The 20446-nt window shown below is 46.3% G+C and overlaps 1 protein-coding gene across 2 annotated transcripts; it reads left to right on the forward strand.

Moving 5' to 3' along the window:
• Window positions 1-563: 563 nt before the first annotated feature.
• On the forward strand, window positions 564-18667 carry OPALIN (oligodendrocytic myelin paranodal and inner loop protein). Of its 2 annotated transcripts, XR_014777287.1 has the most exons (7): window positions 564-656; window positions 4745-4780; window positions 6097-6132; window positions 8340-8459; window positions 10653-10709; window positions 16049-16451; window positions 16717-18667. XR_014777287.1 is itself a non-coding variant. In XM_084772037.1 (6 exons), the coding sequence occupies exons 1-6, from the start codon at window positions 654-656 to the stop codon at window positions 16223-16225; spliced, it is 429 nt and encodes a 142-aa protein (XP_084628163.1). In that variant the 5' UTR covers window positions 564-653; the 3' UTR covers window positions 16226-18667. The 2 variants fall into 2 exon arrangements, 1 of the variants encoding a protein (XP_084628163.1); XM_084772037.1 differs by having other exon boundaries at window positions 16049-18667.
• The last annotated feature ends 1779 nt before the right edge of the window (window positions 18668-20446 follow it).

Consider the following 20446-nt stretch of genomic DNA (forward strand, 5'->3'; position numbering starts at 1 on the left):
ATAGGTCATGGATAGGAACATGTTTAGTGTGATGCCCGTCTGCCAAGGCGGGGGGGGGGGATGTAGAGCACTCAACCTCAGTCTTCTTGCCCCCTTTTAAAAAGAAGACACACACACACCCTATCTCTTTTTCTGCCTCCCCTTCCCTCCCTTTCCCCTCCCTCCTTCCCCCCCCCTCTCTCTGTTGACCACAGAGGTCAGAAGAACATGTAGGGCCCCTCAAACTGTAGTTATAGACTGTTGTTAATTGTCCAAACGGAATGCTAGGAACTGAACCCTGGACCTCTGCAGCAGTGGTATCTGATCCCAGCTACTGTGCCATCTCTTTATCCCTGTCACCCACTGGCTCTAATGAACTGCCAGCTGCCAGAGCTCCAAGCTCTCAGGCCAGCTTGTGGCTTCTTGACTGCAAAGTGAAAAGGACAGACAATAAGGACAAAGAGAATGAAGACTCAAGCCACATGCAGTGTGCAGGGGACAGAGGCTCATCAGCTGAGGGCCTGGCTACTCCCCTGACCATACATGGCAAGGGCTTTCCTGGGACTGACTACCTCTAGCCCTGCCTCCCTAGCGTTCTCGGCTGGTGTCCTACAAATGGGAGACACCGGTCCACAGTGCCAGTGAGAGGAAGCTTGCAAGGAAGCCGGTGAGAGATGGTAAGTGAGAGGTCTTCTCAGCCTAACCTTCCTTTCTCTCACTGTAAGCCAATTCCAAGACTTCAGGGCTCAAGGCTCCCAGTTCACTACATCTGACTTTACCCTTACAAAGTCCTAGAGCTTGGCTCTTAATTATTTTCCTAGATGTAAAATATTAACTAAAAAAAATTCTTACTGCAAATGTGCTGCTCTCACTTTTTACTTGATGTAAAGCTTTTCGTGTTAAGCCTTCTGCACAGTGCTCTTCACTTCCTGCTGGAAGCCTTGGCTTTGCGTCAGCAATCTCAGCTTCCCTCGCTCAGTCTTCTGCCTGCTGCTTTCTCAGCAGTGCGAACCAGAGCACTCCACCACTCGGCTGGGGAGGTTGGCTAAAGCAGAAGGGAAATCAGGAGGCTTTTTTATTTCTGTGTGTGAGTCCTAGAGTTTATAGAGGCATAAAATTATATATATATATATCCTTGAAATATATAATTAATATATTATGTAATATTAATATACATATATATAAACTTAAAATTAGAGGTAAAATTGCCTGGAAGTGGTTAAAGGGGGGAGATCATGGGTAGCAGAGGCCTACTCAAAGTATACTATATTATATTTATATGAAAATGGCTTTGTATATAATATGTAGCATAAAAGTACATAATAGTATAGGACTTATAATAAGTATATTATATACAAACATTATATATTTAAAAGTTAGGGTGGCTTTAGTTATAAACATTAGTTTATAAGCCCTGATTAATTTTTCTACTTATTCGAGGTGAAACAACACAAAGTTTAAAAAAAATATGTAGAAGCCGAAATCTTACCAAATTATGATCATTTAGTGCCCCATTAGCGGAAATTGTATTTTTTTCAGCACTGTCTCAGATGGCTTGAGATGAGAGATGAGCTCTTTCATTAATATAACAATTTCAGAGTCAACCAAACCAAGATCAAGTTGTTGTTGCAGGGTGGGCTGAAGAAGTTTATGTACTATAGCACTTCCGGTTCAATGCCACTAAAGTTTGTGAACTTCCCTACAAATAACTCAGGTGACTGCCAGTGGATGAGTGACTAAAGAGATGGTGGAGTGCTTACATTAAATATATATTCTATGTATGTGTGTATAAATATATATGCATGTAATAGCCCTGGCTGAATATTACCCAGCCTTTACAGAGGCGATTCGAAGGTTGCCACAAGCCTGAGAGGCTCGGAGGGCATCACACTGAAGGAGGTATGCTGTAAACTACTATCACGGATCTCACATGGGATTTGAAGAGAAGTGATGGGGAATCCCAGGAGTTAGAAGACCTAAGACCTGGCCCAATATTTACCATGACCTCTGGAGGAAACTGGCCTTGATGTAGGTTTCCTTACTGGGCTGCAAGGATGATGGTGCTGTCCTCATGGGAAGTCATTAGAACAGTGTCCACTGCGGTCACTGTCCTGTTGCCTCTTTCCCTTCATAAGCAGCAAGCCCTTGAAGGATACTCAGCCATGGAAGAGGCCATGGGCCTTTAGAAGCATTCTGTAGCTGTGACAATGACTGACAAGTCAGTTCCTTTCACTCTGGCTGCTTGGTGCTAACAATTCCATCCGACAAGTAGCCGCCCAGTGGCTCCCCGTGCCAGCTCTGTGCTTAAAGAACATGGCATCATGTGAGTCCCGTCATCCCAGAGCACTTGCAGGTTGGGAGGAGCTGCCGCAGACAGTGTGCCCCATGGGCTTTTCCTGGGAAGTGGGCCGGATAAGCAGTGCCCCATTTCCAGAATGGAAAATCTGAGCCTGGCAGGATAGAAGGCCTGTGAGGATTCGGAGTCCCAAAAGTTCGTTTTCTCTAAGATCATACAACTTCAAAGTGGCAACGGCTATATCCACACCCAGATCAGGTGGCCCAGAGCCCAGGGTTGCCTCACCACCACGTCCCTCTCCCTCCAGCTGCGTCTCTAGAAGGCACCGTGCCATCCTTTCCTTGCCATGACAGCTCGGCACTGTGTTTCTACAAAATATGAACGTCTTTCTAAAACTGGCCAAACCCTTCGTCATCCAAATGCCAATAAACAACACATGCAAAGGCCTGCTTGTTGCTTACAGCCCTCCTCTTCCATCTCCTCCAAAGGCAGCTTTGTCTGTGGCCTCTCCTGACATCACTACTGATGAGACAAGTCAGGACAGCTGCATACACCATAGTGATCAGCAAGCACCCTTGGGGCACCTGTAGGCTCTGGTAGTGCCAACACGAGGGGTAGCAGTTGGAGCTCTTGGGCAGGGAGACCCTTACCTGAGAGTCCCAGATGCCACCCTGGCTCTAGCAGCCCAGAAGAGGAGGTTTATTGATTCCCCTGCAGAACTGAGGCTCCGCAGGAGAGTCCTGTGGTGTGTGGCAGGGAAGGGTCACCCGAGAACTTAGTTCTTATGACAGCTGACTTAGTTGTGTGACTCATCCACACGCTCGGGCCACGGGGGGCTTCCCCTGTTACTAAGTAGCAGGGCAGTGGGAAGTCACCGCTGTGATGGGGCCATCTTAGTAAAGGGGCTAACCTTTAGGGTGGAGTCAGGGGAAGTGTAGGTTGTACTTTCTTAAAATGCTTGATATTCTGCAAGGATTTCCAATTCTTTAGCCCATGTGACTTCCAGCCCACAGGTGAGGGGTTTTGTTTGTTTCTTTGGTTGGTTGGTTGATTTTTGGGGTGCAGGGCTGTATTGCATGTGTGGGGCTCTGTGAGCTGGACTCAGGACCAGGACAAGATCCCTGTGTTCAGAGAGCAGCTAGAACTGTTCTCACTTGTTTGTACCATGACTTCTCATGAGTCTCTGGGCCTCTCTCCTCTCCTGCGCAATGAGGTCTTTTGTACTTTGAGGCACTTCAGGCCTCATATGTTTCTGTTCTTTGAGATACTTTAATCTTTTTCATTAGTTCTATTTTTTTTAATCAAAACTTATTAGTGGGGAAGGGCTATGCTTGTGCCTTGTCAGTTATGCGTGGGCAAGAAAATGACTTTGTGGAGTTGGCGTTGGCTCTGTCTCCTTCCACCTTTGTGTGGGTCCCAGGCATGGGAACTCAGGTCATCAGGCTTGTGTGGCAAGGGATTTTACCTGCTGAGCCATCTCTCTGCCGCCCCCTCCCCGCCCCCGCCACACCTCAGCACTCCTGTTGTAGGAAAACATTTAATGTGAACACTCAGCGAATGTGTTGCTGATTGAGTGACAGGCCCAGATGTGGGGTGCTGCAGGGGTGATCAAGAGCTAGTGGGCAGGAGAACGGGGTGTCAGAAGATGGGGCTAGAGGAGGCCTCAGCCAGGAATCAGGATTCAGGATTCACGAAGTCCAGAAGGTAGAAAGAGGGGACAGGGCTAGGGAAGGCGGAGGGCTAAGCCCTAGCAGGGTCCCAGCACCAAGGAAGGACTTGGTAGAGCAAGGGAAATCCCTGCCAATCAGCGCAGCCTGGAATGACGGCCAGGAACAAGAGAGAAGAGAGGAGCCACCCAGAGGCCTTGGCAGAACCTGCCCCTAGGAAGAGGCATGTGTGGGAAATGTGGGAAATGTGGTATGCGGTGGGGTCGAACGGTTACATATTGATCACATACAACTGGGAAGGGGCCAGCCAGGTGCAGAGTGAGTCCCAGGGAGAGCAGGGATAAATTCAACTCCATGTTACCCTGACAGTCAGCCCAGGGACAGTTCAGCCTCATCTCAAACTTGGTATAAAAACAAACAAACAAACTGGCAGCTTCCATCTCCTGGGTAGGTGGTTAATAGTCAGGGCTAACACCATGACGCTTGGGGGAGCTGACCTGCTCTATGCTGAAACTATTACTAAGTACTTCTGAATGTTCACAGGTGGCCCCTTGAAAGGCATTCTGGGAAAAGACAATTTCGAATGCCTTGAGCTCCTCAGTGTAGCGGAGGGGGGGAGGGGGGGGGCTGGGGAGCTGCAGCAGGGGAGAGGCCCCCTGCCATGGGAACGCCCCCCACCCCCGGGGGAGCTGAGAAGTGCTGGTGGAGCTCATCTCTGGGTTGAGTATGCGGTGGGAGGCCGAGGTCCCGGAAGTCGCTGACCATTCCTGAGAGTTTTAATGCTTCCTTCTCTCTCTTGCAGAGTTTTTCACTGAACTTTACACTGCCATCGAATACAGTAAGTAGTCAGACCCCTATCTCCAGGCAAGTCAGCGAAGGTCCGAGTAAAACGTACAGAACCAGAACCCTGTCCCATGTGCCCTGAATATCATGACAAAGTACAGTCTGTGCTGAGGGAGTGCTGAAAGCAGTGTGTGTTTTCATTTCAATTATTTCCCCCTCGGTGTGTGTGTGTGTGTGTGTGTGTGTGTGTGTGTGTGTGTGTGTGTGCGCGCGCACTAGAGGGGCTCATCACTTTTCTCCTTCCACCATGTTGGTTCAGGGATTGAACTAAAGCCATCAGCATTTGCAGCAAGTGCCTCCTACCCACTGACCCCGAGAGCCATGCATTTAACAGGGCACACATTCGCTTGTGTAAAGCTTTGTTCTCAGAGATGCTTTTGAGCTACCTCAGACAGGAGTGACAGGGAGCACCCCTGCTTCCTCAAGCGGAGACATGAACCAGAAAGATGTAACGTCCTGTTCTGAGCGGACTCACCTCAGTCCCATGGACAATCCACAGGCGCCACTTGTCCGTTGTTGTGTGTTTGAAATCAGGCATGGCTTCCTTAAGAAGTTTCCATGCGAAGCCTACTGCAGTGTTTGTATTTTCTCCTAGTGAGGACAAGTGGGCTGGCATGTGCTGGCCCCAGCGTGAAGGCTAGGGGCAGGAGATGTAGAGAGTGCTACAGCAGACTCACTAGGTGGATAGTGACGACGTCACCTGACTTTTAGAATTTGTTTTCTCATAGCCTAATTTCATTCTAATTCTTACTTGGGAAGCAGCCACACAGGCTGTGTTTGTAGTTGCTATTTTAGGGGAAAGGTCTTAGTTAGGATTTTTATTACAGCAACAAAACCCCATAACCAAAAAGCAGGTTGGGGAGGTAAGGGGTTTATCCAGCTTACACTTCCACATTGCTTTTCATCACTGAAGGAAGTCAGGACAGGAACTCACACACGGCAGGAACCTGGAGGCAGGAGCTGATGCAGAGACCATGGAAGGGTGCTGCCTGGCTTGCTTCGCATGGCTTGTTCAGCCTGCTATCTTATAGAACCCAAGACCACCAGCCCAGGGATCGCACCACCCACCATGAGCTGGGCCCTCCTACACTGATCACTAGTTGAGAAAATGCCTCCCTCTTGGATCTTATGCAGGCATTTTCTCAACTGAGGCTCCTTCCTTTCTGATGACTCTAGCTTGTGTCAAAGTTGACACAAAACCAGCCAGTGCAGTGACCTTCAGGGATTTGATCCACCATTGACAGGTGGCTTTGCATGATGTGCGCTCTACAGATTTTGTTTTCCTATATCGCATATTCTCTTTTCACACAGACTTCCTCTCCGACTGCCACAAGTGCCAAAGCTGCAGTAAGTATCTACTTCAACAACCAAGCCTTGGTTCTGTCATCCCTAGTGTGAGGGTACAGTGTTCCCCCACCTCTTGCATTTATTTTGGGGATCAAAGTTTGACTCGTGAACTGTCACCAAGCCCAGGACTAGACTCAACAATTATTCCTATGACTACCCCTGCTCAAAAGCAAGAGAGAGAACGTGAAAGCACAGGCCCTGGGGCTGCAGAGATGGCTCAGCAGTAAAGAGTGCTTACCTAAGACCCCAGTTCAGTTCCCAGCATTCACAGGATAGCTTACAACTGCCTGCAACCCAGTTCCTGGGGCCTTTAAGTGCTCTTCTGACTTCCACAGGCTCCTGGGGGCATAGGGTGCACATATACATAAATAAAACCAACAAACAAATAAGCAAATACACACAGACACATGTGTTCAGACAAATCCACAGAGCACAGAGAAAAGCAGAAGAACCTGCTGCCTGTGTTTGCATCCGTATGTCGGAAACCAGACAAAACCCAACTACAGCCACAGACTGCAGGATAGTGGTCACACATGAGGGCTGGGAAGCATCCTAGGAATGATCTAAGTGTTAGTCAGGCGCGTGAAATGCCATTCTGCAAACAGTCCTCAATCTGTGTATTTGTGACATGGAGTTCTACTCTTTCATAAGATCACACAACACCGTGGAGCCCAGGGTTATACTTGTTGCATATTTATAGAGATTTGCATATTGTCTTTAGTATTTCCAGAAAAAAAATCTGGTGCTACAAGCATGACTGTTACCATCAGATCAAAGTGGACACTTGAAAACTAGTTAATGCAGTTAATAGAAATGTTTTCAAAATAATATCAGATGGCATGGGATGTACTAACAGCACCGACTTTTTGCATTCTCTTTATATATGTTATTTTCATTTTGTTTTGTTTTGTCTTGTTTTTTTCCAGACAGGGTTTCTCTGTGTAGACTTGGCTGTCCTGGACTCACTTTGTAGACCAGGCTGGCCAAACTCACAGCGATCCGCCTGCCTCTGTCTCTCCAAGTGCTAGGATTACAGGTGTGCTCCACCACACCCAATATGTTATCCTTTTAAATATAATATTCTTATTTCTTCTTTTAAATGTCATGCTTTCACACAATATATTTTGATTATATTCATCCCCCACTCATAGCTCCAGCTCCCCTCAAATATCCCTACATCCCCCCTGGAAACTTCATGTCTCGCTTTTTTTTTTTTTTTTTTTTTTTGAGACAGGGTTTCTCTGTGTAGCCTTGGCTGTCCTACACCCACTTTGTAGACCAGGCTGGCCTTGAACTCACAGCAATCTTCCTGCCTCTGCCTCCCGAGGGCTGAGATTATAGGCATGTGCCATCACCGCCTGGCTTTTTATTTTTTTTATTTTTTATTTTTTTAATAACCTACTGAATTTGAGCTGTCATTAGTTTTGGAGCCACCCACTGGAGTGGGGCTCACCTAATAGGGACCAGACCTCTAAAGAAAACTGACTCTCCCCTGCTGAAAGCCATTACCTGCCACGATCTCCTCAGCTAGTTGTGGGGGCTCGTGGGCCCCACCTCAAGCTCTGCTAGACCGCTGGCTAGCTTGATCTTGTGTAGACAGCCCCAGGCGCTGTGAGTTCATGGTGGGATGCTTCTGTCTTGAGCACAAGTCTCCCTCGAATCCTGGCCCCTTCTACCTTTCCTCCCCCGTCTCCTGAAACAGTCCTTGAGCCTTGGGGGGAGGGGGGAGGCAAAATATAGAAATCCCATTTGCAGCTGAGTATTCCACAGACATTTACTCTCTGTGCTTTGACTCATGAGTCTCTACATTAACCACGGTCCATAGTACAAGAAAGAAAGAAAGAAACAATCAAAGCAAAGCAAAACATGACTTTTTCAGCCAGAAGGCCAACACAGCATCTATTTGATTGTGGCTCTGAACTGTAGCTTGGGTTTTCTTCTGAAGGGCAGTTTGTGCTTCTGTTTCCCGGGACTCCTGATCACATTTGTTTCTGGTCTCCCATTTTTCTAGCAGATGGACACTATTCTAAAATGGATTAAATATAAACTAGATCCTAGGAGAGCAAGGCATCGGTCTTTTGGAATATTTCATTTCCCCAGTGCATCCAGGGCACATGTATCTTTTTGTTTGTTTTGAATCACTGACTGTATCCTCTGTTCTTGAAGAATCTGTGCTTCCCTGACTCTGTTTCATGTCTTGGTGCCAGGACTGTGGTCCCTCGATTGGGCTGGCAGCCGGAATCCCATCCCTGCTGGCCACAGCCCTGCTGGTGGCCTTGCTGTTTACCTTGATTCAGCGAAGAAGAAACATCGAGGGGCCCATTGAGGTGATGGCTGCTTTTTTTTGGGTGTGAACATTTAGTCTGAATCGGTATCTCAGTGAACTGGTCTCCGTCTGGGATAAGCATATCAGAACTCAGAGCCTGCGTTGTTTCTGAGGCCAAGGCAGTAAATGTTTCTGTACTGTACTGTCCATTGTCGCTAGATTCAGTCAGAGCTGGCTTGCACATAACTTTCTAGTCCCTCTGGCAGTAAGATGGCATTTGGGGTGGCAAAAAATAGGAATGGAGGTGGATGACTGATGCCATGCAAACATATGTCTATGCAGGGGGTGTTACCCACACCGAGGGAGGGAAAGGGCACAAGTTTCATCATCAGATGATAAGACTGTGAGGAAAGACAAGACACAAAAGAGTGATGGAGTGTCTATGAAAGGAGTACGTTAAGACTAAATAACCTTGCCTGTTCCTATGCCTAAATGCACATGACTTACAAGTGAGTGCGTACGGACCCCTGACACCCCATCCAACGAGGTTTCACAGTATGATAAGCCTGTGTCCAATAGCTTCTGGGTTCTAATTTCTCTCTGTACTTATGAACAATCGTGGTTGGCTTTATACTATCAGGTATTAACATGGGGAGATAGAAAGCCTGGGTTCGAATCCCGGCTCGGAACCATATGATTTATGTGAACAGGAACATGTGACTCAGCCTTGGTTAGTTCAGCTCTATAGCAGGTGCCACAAAACCACCCTCTCAGGATGGGGAGCAACTTGTCATACAGTGCTTGCTGAGAATGCACAAGGGCGTAGGATCCAAGCCCAGCACCACAAACAACAATAACGAACCTTGGCGCACAAACACAAACACTTCCTATTTGAAGAGGTGGGAGCAGTTGTGAGGATGGCCAGAGACGATGGGCGGCAAGTATCGTTACAACGCGGATACGGATGTACTGACAAGTTGTAAACTGGACGCAGGTCAAGACGCACTGTGGGCAATGGTGGCATTATCTAATTAGGCAGTAATTTCCTAACTCTCGGTGCTCTTTAAAATGACCTAGAAGGCTAACATATGTCAACCAGCAAGTCAATTAAATCAGAAATTTCTGGAGCCAGAGAGATGACTCAGTGGTTAAGAACACTAGTCCATCATGCAGGGGAACTGGGGTGCCATTCTCAGCACCCATATGGTGACTCACACCACCTGTAACTTCAGTCCTAAGGGATCCAACACCCCCCCCCTTTTTTTTTTTGGCCTCCACATGTATGTGGTACATATACATACATGCAGGCAGGCACTCAAACACATAGAACAAAAGTAATGAATAAATACATAAATGAAAGAACTTCAGATGGAAGTCATTGTTCTAAAAACATTTGGGGAGGGGGTTGGTTTGATTGTTTGTGGCAGTGGGGATCAAGTGCAGGATTTCCCGAGTACTAAGCAAGTACTCTACTCACTGAGCTGCACCCCTGACCCAGTTCATATTTCTATTATGTGTATTGTCTCTATGCACACCGTTCACAAAGGATCACCTAGCGGTCACTTGCTACTGTGAACCCTGCTTAACCCTGTGCGTTCTATACACCCGCATCTACGTTAGCAATAAGTTAGTCACGCTGGTGGGTTAACATCCCCAATTAATAATAAAGTGGGATGGCTTAAAACGGAACAATTAATGTGAGTGAAGTCTCTTGACCTCCCTGTCAACTATCACAGGGCAGGCATCGTACACAGCGTGGATACACTGGGCAAGGGGGAGGGATGAAAGAGAGTGGGTGGCTCAGGGTTTTGTCATGCTTTCACAACGGCAGTTTAAAACTTTCGGCTTCTGGAATTTCCATTAGCATCCTAAGATTTCCGCTGGCACCTGGTAACTGAAGCCATTGCGAGCGCACAGGGGGATTACTGTGACTTACAACACACGTTAATGTGCAAAGGACACTATGGAGGATGCAAGTATCGGCTCACAGCCAGCCTTGTTTCGTGTCCACTCCTGCTCACGTCTTCACAACGCCAGCCCTGGACCGTTTTCGAGTAGTGATGTTTCTTGAGTCTCTGTTCAATTTGCTCACGGTGGGCTCTTATCTGCATGTTTGTTTGCTTTTAAAGGGTTCTGGCGATTCTGTTGTGCACTGTGGTTTAAACACAATGATTTGAATGGTTACAGCTATGGCCCCTCTCTAATATTTGCATGTTTGTTTGTTTGTTTGTTTGTTTATTTGTAACCATGTTAGGAAAGTGAGACGCCATGTGAAATTTCAGAACTCTATGACAATCCCAAAATCTCCGAGGTAAGAACTTTTGACTATATCCCCACGTGTAGCAAGATGAGGGTTTTTAAACCTCGCTTGCACACAGGTGCCATGTGAGACCTTGTGGAAGTGAGGCAACCAAATATAGTGAAAGTACAAACGAGGTGATCGATGTGTCTTTACTGACCAGACAGGAGCTCAAAGTCGATTTAACATTAGAAAATCAGAGGCTGGATTGTAGCTTAATGGTAAAGTGCTGACCTAGCCATCGGGTTCTGTGCCCAGTACTAAAAATTAACACAGCAGCAGCCAAAAAAAGAAATCAACTCAATATGCTTTAGCTAAAGAAACAGATATATGGCCACTTTAGTCTCTTTGCTGTTTTCCTCTGTGGTGGATGCTGGCCCACAAGCTTTGAAGGAGTCTTTTGGCTCGGCCTCCCATATCCATGTAAAAGTGCTGGGGTTACAGAGGCTTGCACTATGTCTGGTTTTTACGTGGCTTCTGGGGATTCAAACTCAGATCCTTACACTTGCTAGCAAGCTCCATTTCTCCCCAGCCCTTGATATAGATTTTTCAAGGTAAGCTAGAATAGGAACTTAACTTGAAAAGTGATACCTAAAGGAATATGTCTTTAAGATCAGAAATAAATCAAGAGTGCTCATCACTTGAATTCATCACTGGACTGTAGGTCCTAACCTACAGAATGGGATAAGAAAAAGCAAACATAACATTGAGAAGAAAGAAGTAAAATTATCATAATTTTCAGATTATATATGGCTGTCAACATAGAAAAACTCAATAATCTACAGATAAATTATTTGGCTTATAACAATAGTTCAATAATTTTATTGCATATAAAAACAATACACAGGATTTAGCTTTGAGGTAGAGCACTCACTGCACATGAGCAAAGGCCTAGTTTTGATTTCCAGCACTGAAAAAAATTAAAAAACAATGTGTATGGCTTAATATCAATAGCTATGAGTTAAAAAGGGGAATATTATAATGCCCTATTTTACAGTGGTAATAAAATGCATACAATGCTAAACAACAAACCTGATAAAATGTCTAATCCTATCATGGAAATAATAAACCATAGTAAAAGGCATTCAACAGTATCTAAGTTGTGATGGTTAGATACTGTGGTCCTGCATAGGAAGACCCAAGCCAGTAAAGATGTCAGCCCCACACATCCCTGGTATGGTCAGTATCTCTATAATCAATGTAGTTGTGGAGCTAGAGAGATGGCTCAGCAGTTAAAAGCACTTACTGCTTTTTCAGAAGACCTGGGTTCAGTTCCCAGTGCCCGTGTGGCAGTGCACAATGGTTTACAACTCTAATTCTAGAGCATCTTTACTCTCCTGACCTCCTTGGATAGTAGGCATGCTCATTTAGGCAAAATGTTCACATAGATAACATTTTTTAAAAATTAAAATAAATATATTTGTGACATAAATACCAAAATACTTTTCAATAAACTTAGTAGTTATAGGGGACCTGCCTGCTGTTTGGGCAACCTTCCAGGCTGGAACTGATTTTTACTGGCAATGGCTTCCACTGATGATGGCAAGCCGGGGCTAGAGCTGATGGCTCCTAGTGGGGCTTCCACTGATGGTGGCAAGTGTCTAAAACAGAAAGGAAAAGGAGAGAAAGGAACCACACACAAACACACTATACTTCATGATGAAGTAAGACAGACCCCAGCAAGTAGGTTCCAACAAGCTTCTCCTTTCAAGCTTCTCTTTACACATTCACATACATACATACATGCAGACATGCAGACATATACACATACATATATACATACACATCTTGATGGATGGAACAAACTCTGCAGAGTGACTTTCAGCCCAACCAGGTATTATACACACACACACACACACACACACACACACACACACACACACACATACACACACACACACACACACACACACATATATACACACATACATACATACACACGCATACATACATACATACATATATACATTTGGTGGAGGGAACAAACTCCTAAGAGTGACTCCCAACAACTTTATTATTTCTCCCACAGCTTATATATGCCAGGAAGATCTTTCAAGCAGTACAAAAATCACAATGTGTTTACATTCTATTTCTCTATAAATAAATGATTACAATGGATATACGTAAGAAAATCATGTTCCCCAGTACCTCCACATGATCAAATGTTTTACATATTACGTGTGAGAAAAAAAAACAGAAAAACAAGTTACCTCCAAGAACCCATATACATTTGTACCTAAGCAACTTGTTACATACTAACAGAGTATAAGAAAGCAAAGTAGGTTCTCAGCCAGCTTTTCTTTACTGGCAGGTTGCAATTTGAGGTTACAAAGAAAGAAATAATTATTTTAAAAAGTAATCTTATAAAGATCTTAAAGGAATCACAAATCTAAACTTCTATATAAAAATTGGCCATTTCTACTTTAAATCCTATGTTCATCTACTTATTAGTATTTTAATTAAGTCATATCAGGAAGCTGAGGGCAAAAATAAGTATAAAAAATTAGTCATCATGAAATCCAGCTTCAGTGAGAGAGTATGTCAGCTAGTGCTAATTGGAGTATTGTCTTTACTCACCAACCTCAAAAAGTCCTTAGCTTTACTATTAAGAGTGTACCTTTTCTTTTTCTTTTTAAAAAATATATATTTTATTAATTTATTCATATTACATCTCAATTGTTATCCCATCCCTTGTCTCCTTCCATTCCTCCCTCCCTCCCTCTTCCCCCCTACTCCCTTCCCCTATGACTGTGACTGAGGGGGACCTCCTCCCCCTGTATATGCTCATAGGGTATCAAGTCTCTTCTTGGTAGCCTGCTATCCTTCCTCCTTCCCCTGAGTGCCACCAGGCCTCCCCATCCAGGGGACGTGGTCAAATATGAGGCACCAGAGTCCTTGTGAAAATCAGTCCCCACTCTCCACTCAGCTGTGGAGAATGTCCTGTCCATTGGCTAGATCTGGGTAGGAGTTCGATGTTTACTGAATGTATTGTCCTTGTCTGGTGTCATAGTTTGAGCAGGACCCCTGGGCCCAGATCTGCCCGTCATAATGTTCTTCTTGTAGGTTTCTAGGACCCTCTGGATACTTCTATTTCCCCATTCTCCCTTGCTTCTCTCACCTTGAGTCCCAGTAGTAAGTCTTCCCCTCTGTCTCACTTTCCTGGTAAGTGAAGACTTTCATGGGACATGCCCCTTGGGCTAGTGTCCAGATGTAAGTGAGTATATACCATTTGACTCTCTGCTTCTGGGTTAACACACTCATTATGATCATTTCTAGTTCAATCCTTTTGTCCAAGAGTGTACTTTTTCTTAACTTCAAATTGTTCCCTAAGATTTTCTGCATCAGAGCCAATAGCAAAAACATCTTTACCTAACCTTGCTGAACAATCTGTTTTTCCAAATTCTTTCTAAGGGTCATTGTTAGCGATCTACACCTGCAGGTTCTTTTCAAGGGTGGTGGTTGAATCATTAACCTGCTCCAGCAGCAAAGCCTGAAAGAGATCAAGCATTGCTATTGCTTATGCCAATGATACTGCCCAGTGAGGGGCTGGAAGCCCCTTTATAGTACTCACACAATTGCTGTGTTAGGAGGACTGTGAGGACAGCAAGGGTAACAAGCAGAGCTGTGCCCCATAATAGCATGAAGTCCTCAGGACACGCAGTTCCCCAGGATATGCCTCGCCGAGACATGCCCATCGCGGGTGTGCTAATTGGTGGGCTGCATTCCATGAGATCTAGAGCTGTTTTGCTGTTCCATGTACTTGGCCTCCAGCACTTAGTAAGGTTCAAAAGTTTGTAGGGAATAAAGTATGAGGAGACTAATTGTTGTGGTTAATTTAGAAGTATGACCTGATAAGTGTTTATTTTAGGTGAATTACTATTACAGTGGTATTTTCTAACCCTCAAACAATCAATGAGAACACAGACGCCTGTTGTATTTTAGAATGAGCCTTTACCCGGGGCAAGGCAGATGTTACTTCCTAAGCCATCCTCCGATAACTCCCAGTCTCCATCCCATTCCATCTGTTCTATTTGGGCTACCTCCCACCCATAATCCCAAAACACTTGGCAACATTCTCCATCTCTTCCTGTGAGGAACTTCAGAATTCCTCCCCTGAGCCCACGTGGCTCTAATCCTACCCTATGCTCATTCTCTTCCTCTTTCTTCCTCCATCCCATCTCTTCTTCTCCCAAGATCCTCTCTCCCAAAGCCCGAGGAACCTTCACTCCGCCCCTTCCTTCTGCCTTGCCCAGGTGTATTTATTCAGCCAATCAGGGAGACAAGGTTCAGGGCAATAATAAGATCTTGTGAGCTAACACAGCATCAGAACACGTCAGACCAACCTCCAACAACTAACAAGTAATGACTGCATAGGACAAATGAAAAAGAAATGCACAGGAATAGTGTAATGCCCAGGTTGAGAAACCCCCAAAGACCACCACGAATCAGTTGGATGCAAATCACACCGGGTCTTGTTTATTTCAAGCTCAGATCCTGGACGTCAGCCCCCTCATGAGGAAGGAAAATGGTGGCCCCTAGTGCTAGGGGAACAAGGATTTTAAAGGAAAAATCTGCAGGCATGGGGGTGGGGGGGGGGCGTGGGGAGGGGCTTCCAAGCCTTGCTGTTACATGATAGGTTAGTTGAATACAGAAAAGTTGCCCTTTAAGCTGATTGGCTAGTGCTAAACAAAGGGACCAGGGCGAGACTGCAGGAGGGAATATTTTGTTTCTTCTGGTCACTGTGACCTATAGCTCTGACTGCTTGGCCCCAGGTACAAGCTCCTCGGAATGGTTACTAGCTGTATGTTTGTGGCTCTTCCTGGAAACTCCAGGGGGTGGGGATCAAGTTCTCAGGACCTGAACACAAAATGGTGTTGCTGTGGTCTCTACAGTAGGTTTGAACCCAACCATATCAGTGATCATATTAGATATAAGTGGCCTCAGTCGCTTCGATTACAAGGCAGAGTCGGTCAGCTTGGCTGTTAAAAGCAGTACTTGACTTTATAAAAATCTACCGAACGTTACTTCATGAATATAAAGGCTTGAGTAGATTAAAAGTTAAAGGATGGAGACACCTCGCCAACAGTAATTAACCAGAGAGAGTTGTGTGGCATGAAAAACCCTTGAAGGCAACAAGCTTAGGCACCTGTAGACGTCACTCACTTCCTGGCCCTCACGGATCAGTGTCTTCACGCTCCCAATTCCCACTATCTTGCCAACCATTGTTCCAAATGGTTGGTCTCAGTTTTGGCTGTTTCCGTTGCAAGGGTCAATTTGGTTGTTTGAGCCTATCCTGGCCAGAAGCTGAAGTCTCTGCTATATTATTTTAAAACTCTGTTTGTATTCTCAAGACTCCTAGGCGGTCACCCACACACGGAATGAACCCACGAGGTGCCCAAGAAGGCCACATATACGTGAAGACTGTCTCTGGAACTGAGGAGCCGCTGCCGGACACCTACCGTCCTCCCGAAGAAATAGAGAGGAGAAGGGGACTGTGGTGGCTCGTGCCCAGACTGAGCCTAGAATGATATGACCCCTTCAGGAAGCAGACCCAGAGCTACAATAGGGCTGAAAACCTCGGGATTCTGTGCTTGGGCTCCGTGCTTGGAGAGGCGAGGACCCTGCTGCCTCCTGTTCCACATGAATTTTGTTTATAGAGCCGGGACACACCTGCTTGTTTTGCCTCTTTAGGCAGTGGCTGCAATAGGGTCCTTCAACCTCAGGCCTTGCGGTTTAATCAGTGCTACAACCCAGGTGAGTCGCTGGGCATACCAGAAGAGCCCCTTATGTCGTGTTTCTGAATCCAGAGAAGTTAGCTTTTGGGAAATAGGCTTGACTGCTGAGCATCCTGCTTTCTCCTCTACCTGCTCCAGCTCTTACCTTTGGGTGGGGGGGGGGAGCTCTGGGAGTTGGGTTTTCTGGGTGTGTTGGCCAAGGCCAGCTCGGCACAAGTTAGGACATGAGTGAAACTTACAGAAGACATGTGAAAGAAGCCATTTCTTCCTTCTGAATATCTCAGGCTAAGGCCCACAGGTGCCCCGACACAAGGAAGCATCAGGCCGATTCGTGTCACACGGCAGAGAAGGGGATACCGACTTCCAAGTCAGACCTGCCACTGAGCCGCTGTGAGAATTCTGATGAAGTCTCCTACCCTGTTTTGGATTTTATAAAAGAGGGGAGACTACTCTGTGTGTCATTTGGCCACTGGAAAAATTGCAAAAGAAATAAAGGGGAGTGGCTTCCACTTAGTGGACATTAGGATTATTGATGCCCACCCTTTTACCCCGGTCTTCCCACATCCTCTCATGCTGCTTGTCTGACCAAGCCAGGCAAGTGCTCTGCAGCACTGTTAGTCACATAGCCACACAGACAGCAAGGAAATCTTGATTCTAAACTTTCTCCGTGGCCTGCAGTCTGGATTGTTGGCATTTAAGACAACTCTCCTTGTCACTAGCAGTCTACTCACTTCAGCTCTGGGCAGCATTTGTCCTTATGTGTCAACCAAGTTCCAAAATCCAAGTACAGAGACCCATATTACACATTGCACCTTAACCTTCAGGACGCTGAAGTCTTGGGTGGGTAATCTTCATTGCCAGCTTGGTGGGATTTAGAGTCACCATGGAAACCCACCTCCAGAAAGATTTAGCTGAGCAACAGGACCTACGTGAATGTGGGCGGTACCACTCCATGGCCTGGGGTTTCTGACTGAATAAAAGGGAATTCAAGTTGAAAACACACTACAGATGATGTGTGACCAGCTGCCGCATGCTCCTGCCACCATGCCTTTCCTGCTGTGATGGACCATGCTCTTGAAACTGTGAGCCAGCATAAAATCTTAAGTAGATTTTATCAGGCATTTTACCATAACGAGAGAAGTAATATAAAATTGATATTCATGTTTTAATGACTTTTCTTTGGAGTGAAGCATTTTGTTTTGAAGTATCATAAAGAAAAGATGATTATGAGGGAGAGAGATCAGGAAGACCAAAGATAAACACAGAACCAAAGGGATGGGTTGGCATAGCCACACTTGCTATACTAGGGAATCGAGGGACAGTTTCACCAGCTTGGGCCAGACCTTTGCCTTCACTTCCCCAGATGGCCTCCTGGTGGCCTGGTCACAGCTCCTTCCCATGCATGGTCACTGCCTTGGAGTAGGCCGTGCTTCACGGCGGGAGAGCTGAGATCTCACGGCATCTTGGGGAACAATCTCCATGGGATCCTGGGGAGCCATCTTTTCTCACATGGGGTCTCTGGTTGTTCAGAAATGGTCCAGTTTCTTGAGCAACAGAGAGTGGTTCTATAAACCCAGTAACCACTGTACACTAACAAAGCCCCTCTGAAGTTCAGTTTAGTGTTGTCTCATGGGCCCAACTCTTAGATAAGTGCATTTGGACATTTTCAAGCCATGCCCAGGGATGCTGAGCATTCATGGCGTGGAAAGACCTTGGACTCCCTGAGAACTTGAGGAGACTGTGGCTTTGACATATCTGGGTGTCAGCTCCAGCCCAGAATGTTGGTCACCTAGAGCCTCAGTCCTATACTTACAATAAAAGTGACAGCAGAGGGCAGCTGTGAGGCCTGAGTAAAATATACATTTCAGTAAGCCTTGTAACATAGAAGTAAGGTGTAGCTGGGTTTTAGATACTTTATTCTTATTTATTTATTTTTGGGGTTTTATGTTTTTTGAGACAGGGTTTCTCTATGTAGCCTTGGCTGTCCTGGACTCACTTTGTAGACCAGGCTGGCCTCGAACTCACAGCAATCTGCTGCCTCTGCTTCCCTGAGTGCTGGGATTAAAGGCGTGTTCCACCACACCTGGCTTGGATGCCTTATTCTAATCCTACTTATAATCAATTGCTTAGACTCTTTATTTCAAATTGTTTTCACTAAACTTTCAAAGTTCAGTACTTCTGTTGGTACAAAAACTTAATTTGTAATAAGGTGAAAATAAATGGCCATTGTATGAACCTACAAAGTACCTGTGGCTCTTCTTTCCCTATGTTAAGGAGGCAACTTTTCCCTTTTTTCTTTTCTGACTCTTTCTCTCAGATGCTGGCCAGAACCTAAGTGTGCTTTCTCCAGAACTGCTGGTTTCTGCTCTCTTTCTAAAGCCCCTCCCTGCCTTGTAGCAGGGCTCCACTAACAGGCAGTGGGGTGGGGTGGGGGGTAGGGAGGGTAGGAGGTGGGGGTGGGGCATGGGGATAAGGGGGTGGGGGTAGGGGTGAGGGGCTGGGGTGGGGGGTAGGGGTGGGGGTAGGGGAGGTAGGAAGTGGGCGTGGGGCATGGGGGGTGAGAGGGTGGGGGCTGGCGGTGGGGGGGTGAGGGGGCAGGGGTGAGGGGTGGGGGTAGGGGGAGACCTCCATGCTGAAAACTCAGGCAGTGTTGTGGTTGTGTTTACTTCTTTCTTCCATTCTCTTCCCCTCAATCCCCGACATATTGAAAAGATCAGGATTCGGCCCGTTCATCAGGCCCTGTTCTGATTCACCAGCTGTCCTTGTTGACTCTTCAGTGGGCTTTGAGGAAGTGGTTTCTCTGGTCATGAGGGGGTCATAAGACCCCGTGGTAGATTGGCATCTCTAGCTCCAATTTGGCTGGGCAGGGAAGCCTCCTCCGCGGCCCCCCCCCCAACCTTCCGCCAGCCTCTAATCCCTGGGACTCCAGCCTCCCTGAATTTAGTTTATATTATCCTCAACAGCAGACCTTCCTGGGGACTTGCACGGCCACAGTCACTCATTCAAAGAAAATTACTCAGCACCTCTCCATGCAGGGACTTGCCACAGTCATGGGTTATTATATCAAAGGCTCACACATAACCCACGGCAGCTGTCTGTTGGTTGAATGGCAACCAGCTACATGGCATAGGTTAAAACCAGTGCGGCCCTCTCCAACCGCCTCGCCCCCCACCATTTTCTCTCTCATCTCCAAACAGGGACATGGGAGGCTCAGGGAGTGATGGATGGATAGAGCTAAGGTGGCTGGAGAGGCATCTGTCATTTGTCAGGGGTGGGAAGGTCTGTCTCCTCCAGGTGGGTTTGCAGCATGTCCTGCTAGCCTGCGGGTCAACCCTTGGGTTCCCTGAGGTTTTGTTTCTAGACTCTTAAGGTATTGGGAGGAGCTTGGATTCAAGCAGCCCTGTGCCCATGTTCACGTCAGGGCCCCATGTGCTTCAGGCTTGTGGCTTGGATGCCCATGAGACCTGGGCTCTCGCAGGACTGATGCTATCAATCTCAATTCCAAGGGCTTGGAGAGCTTTTGTGTGCTGCCACATACTGAGGTCTCATCTCCCCCAGTCCTGCCTAAGCCCACCCTTGGGGTGCTCTGCCGAAATCTGGATGTTACCAGGGAATTTGGGGGAGGGTCTCCTCTTTGTGTTCTTAATCTTGTTAATAAAAGAATTAAAAACAAAACCAGCTCAGAAGGAAGCTTGGGGACATTTTTATTAGCATTTAAGGGGGAAAAAAGCTATAAATCTTGATAGATGGAAGGAAGAGAGAGATGAAGAGGAAGAGAGGAAACCAGGCCTTTTAGTTAGGCATGGAGGGCAGACGAGCAATCACATGGAAAGGGGAGGGTATAGCTTCAGAGAAAGCCCAGAGCATCAGAGACAGCATGCCCGGGCTTCGACCAGTATCCAAAAGAAAGAAAAAGAGTTGTTGTCGTCTTTTTCTTTTCTTTTCTTTTCTTCTTAAAGAAAAGTTAGGCTTTTCTGAGAAATTCCACAAAGCAGACAGGCTTGGCAATTGAGG

This window comes from Acomys minous (assembly GCF_964271855.1).
Source record: "Acomys minous genome assembly, chromosome: 2".
Lineage (NCBI taxonomy): Eukaryota > Metazoa > Chordata > Mammalia > Rodentia > Muridae > Acomys > Acomys minous.

What these genes read in the sequence shown, in the direction of transcription:
- OPALIN (XM_084772037.1), top strand. An exon ending in TTACACTGCCATCGAATACA is followed by an intron (nt 4,781 to 6,096) that starts GTAAGTAGTCAG and finishes CTTTTCACACAG; the next exon opens with ACTTCCTCTCCGACTGCCAC. An exon ending in ACAATCCCAAAATCTCCGAG is followed by an intron (nt 10,710 to 16,048) that starts GTAAGAACTTTT and finishes TGTATTCTCAAG; the next exon opens with ACTCCTAGGCGGTCACCCAC.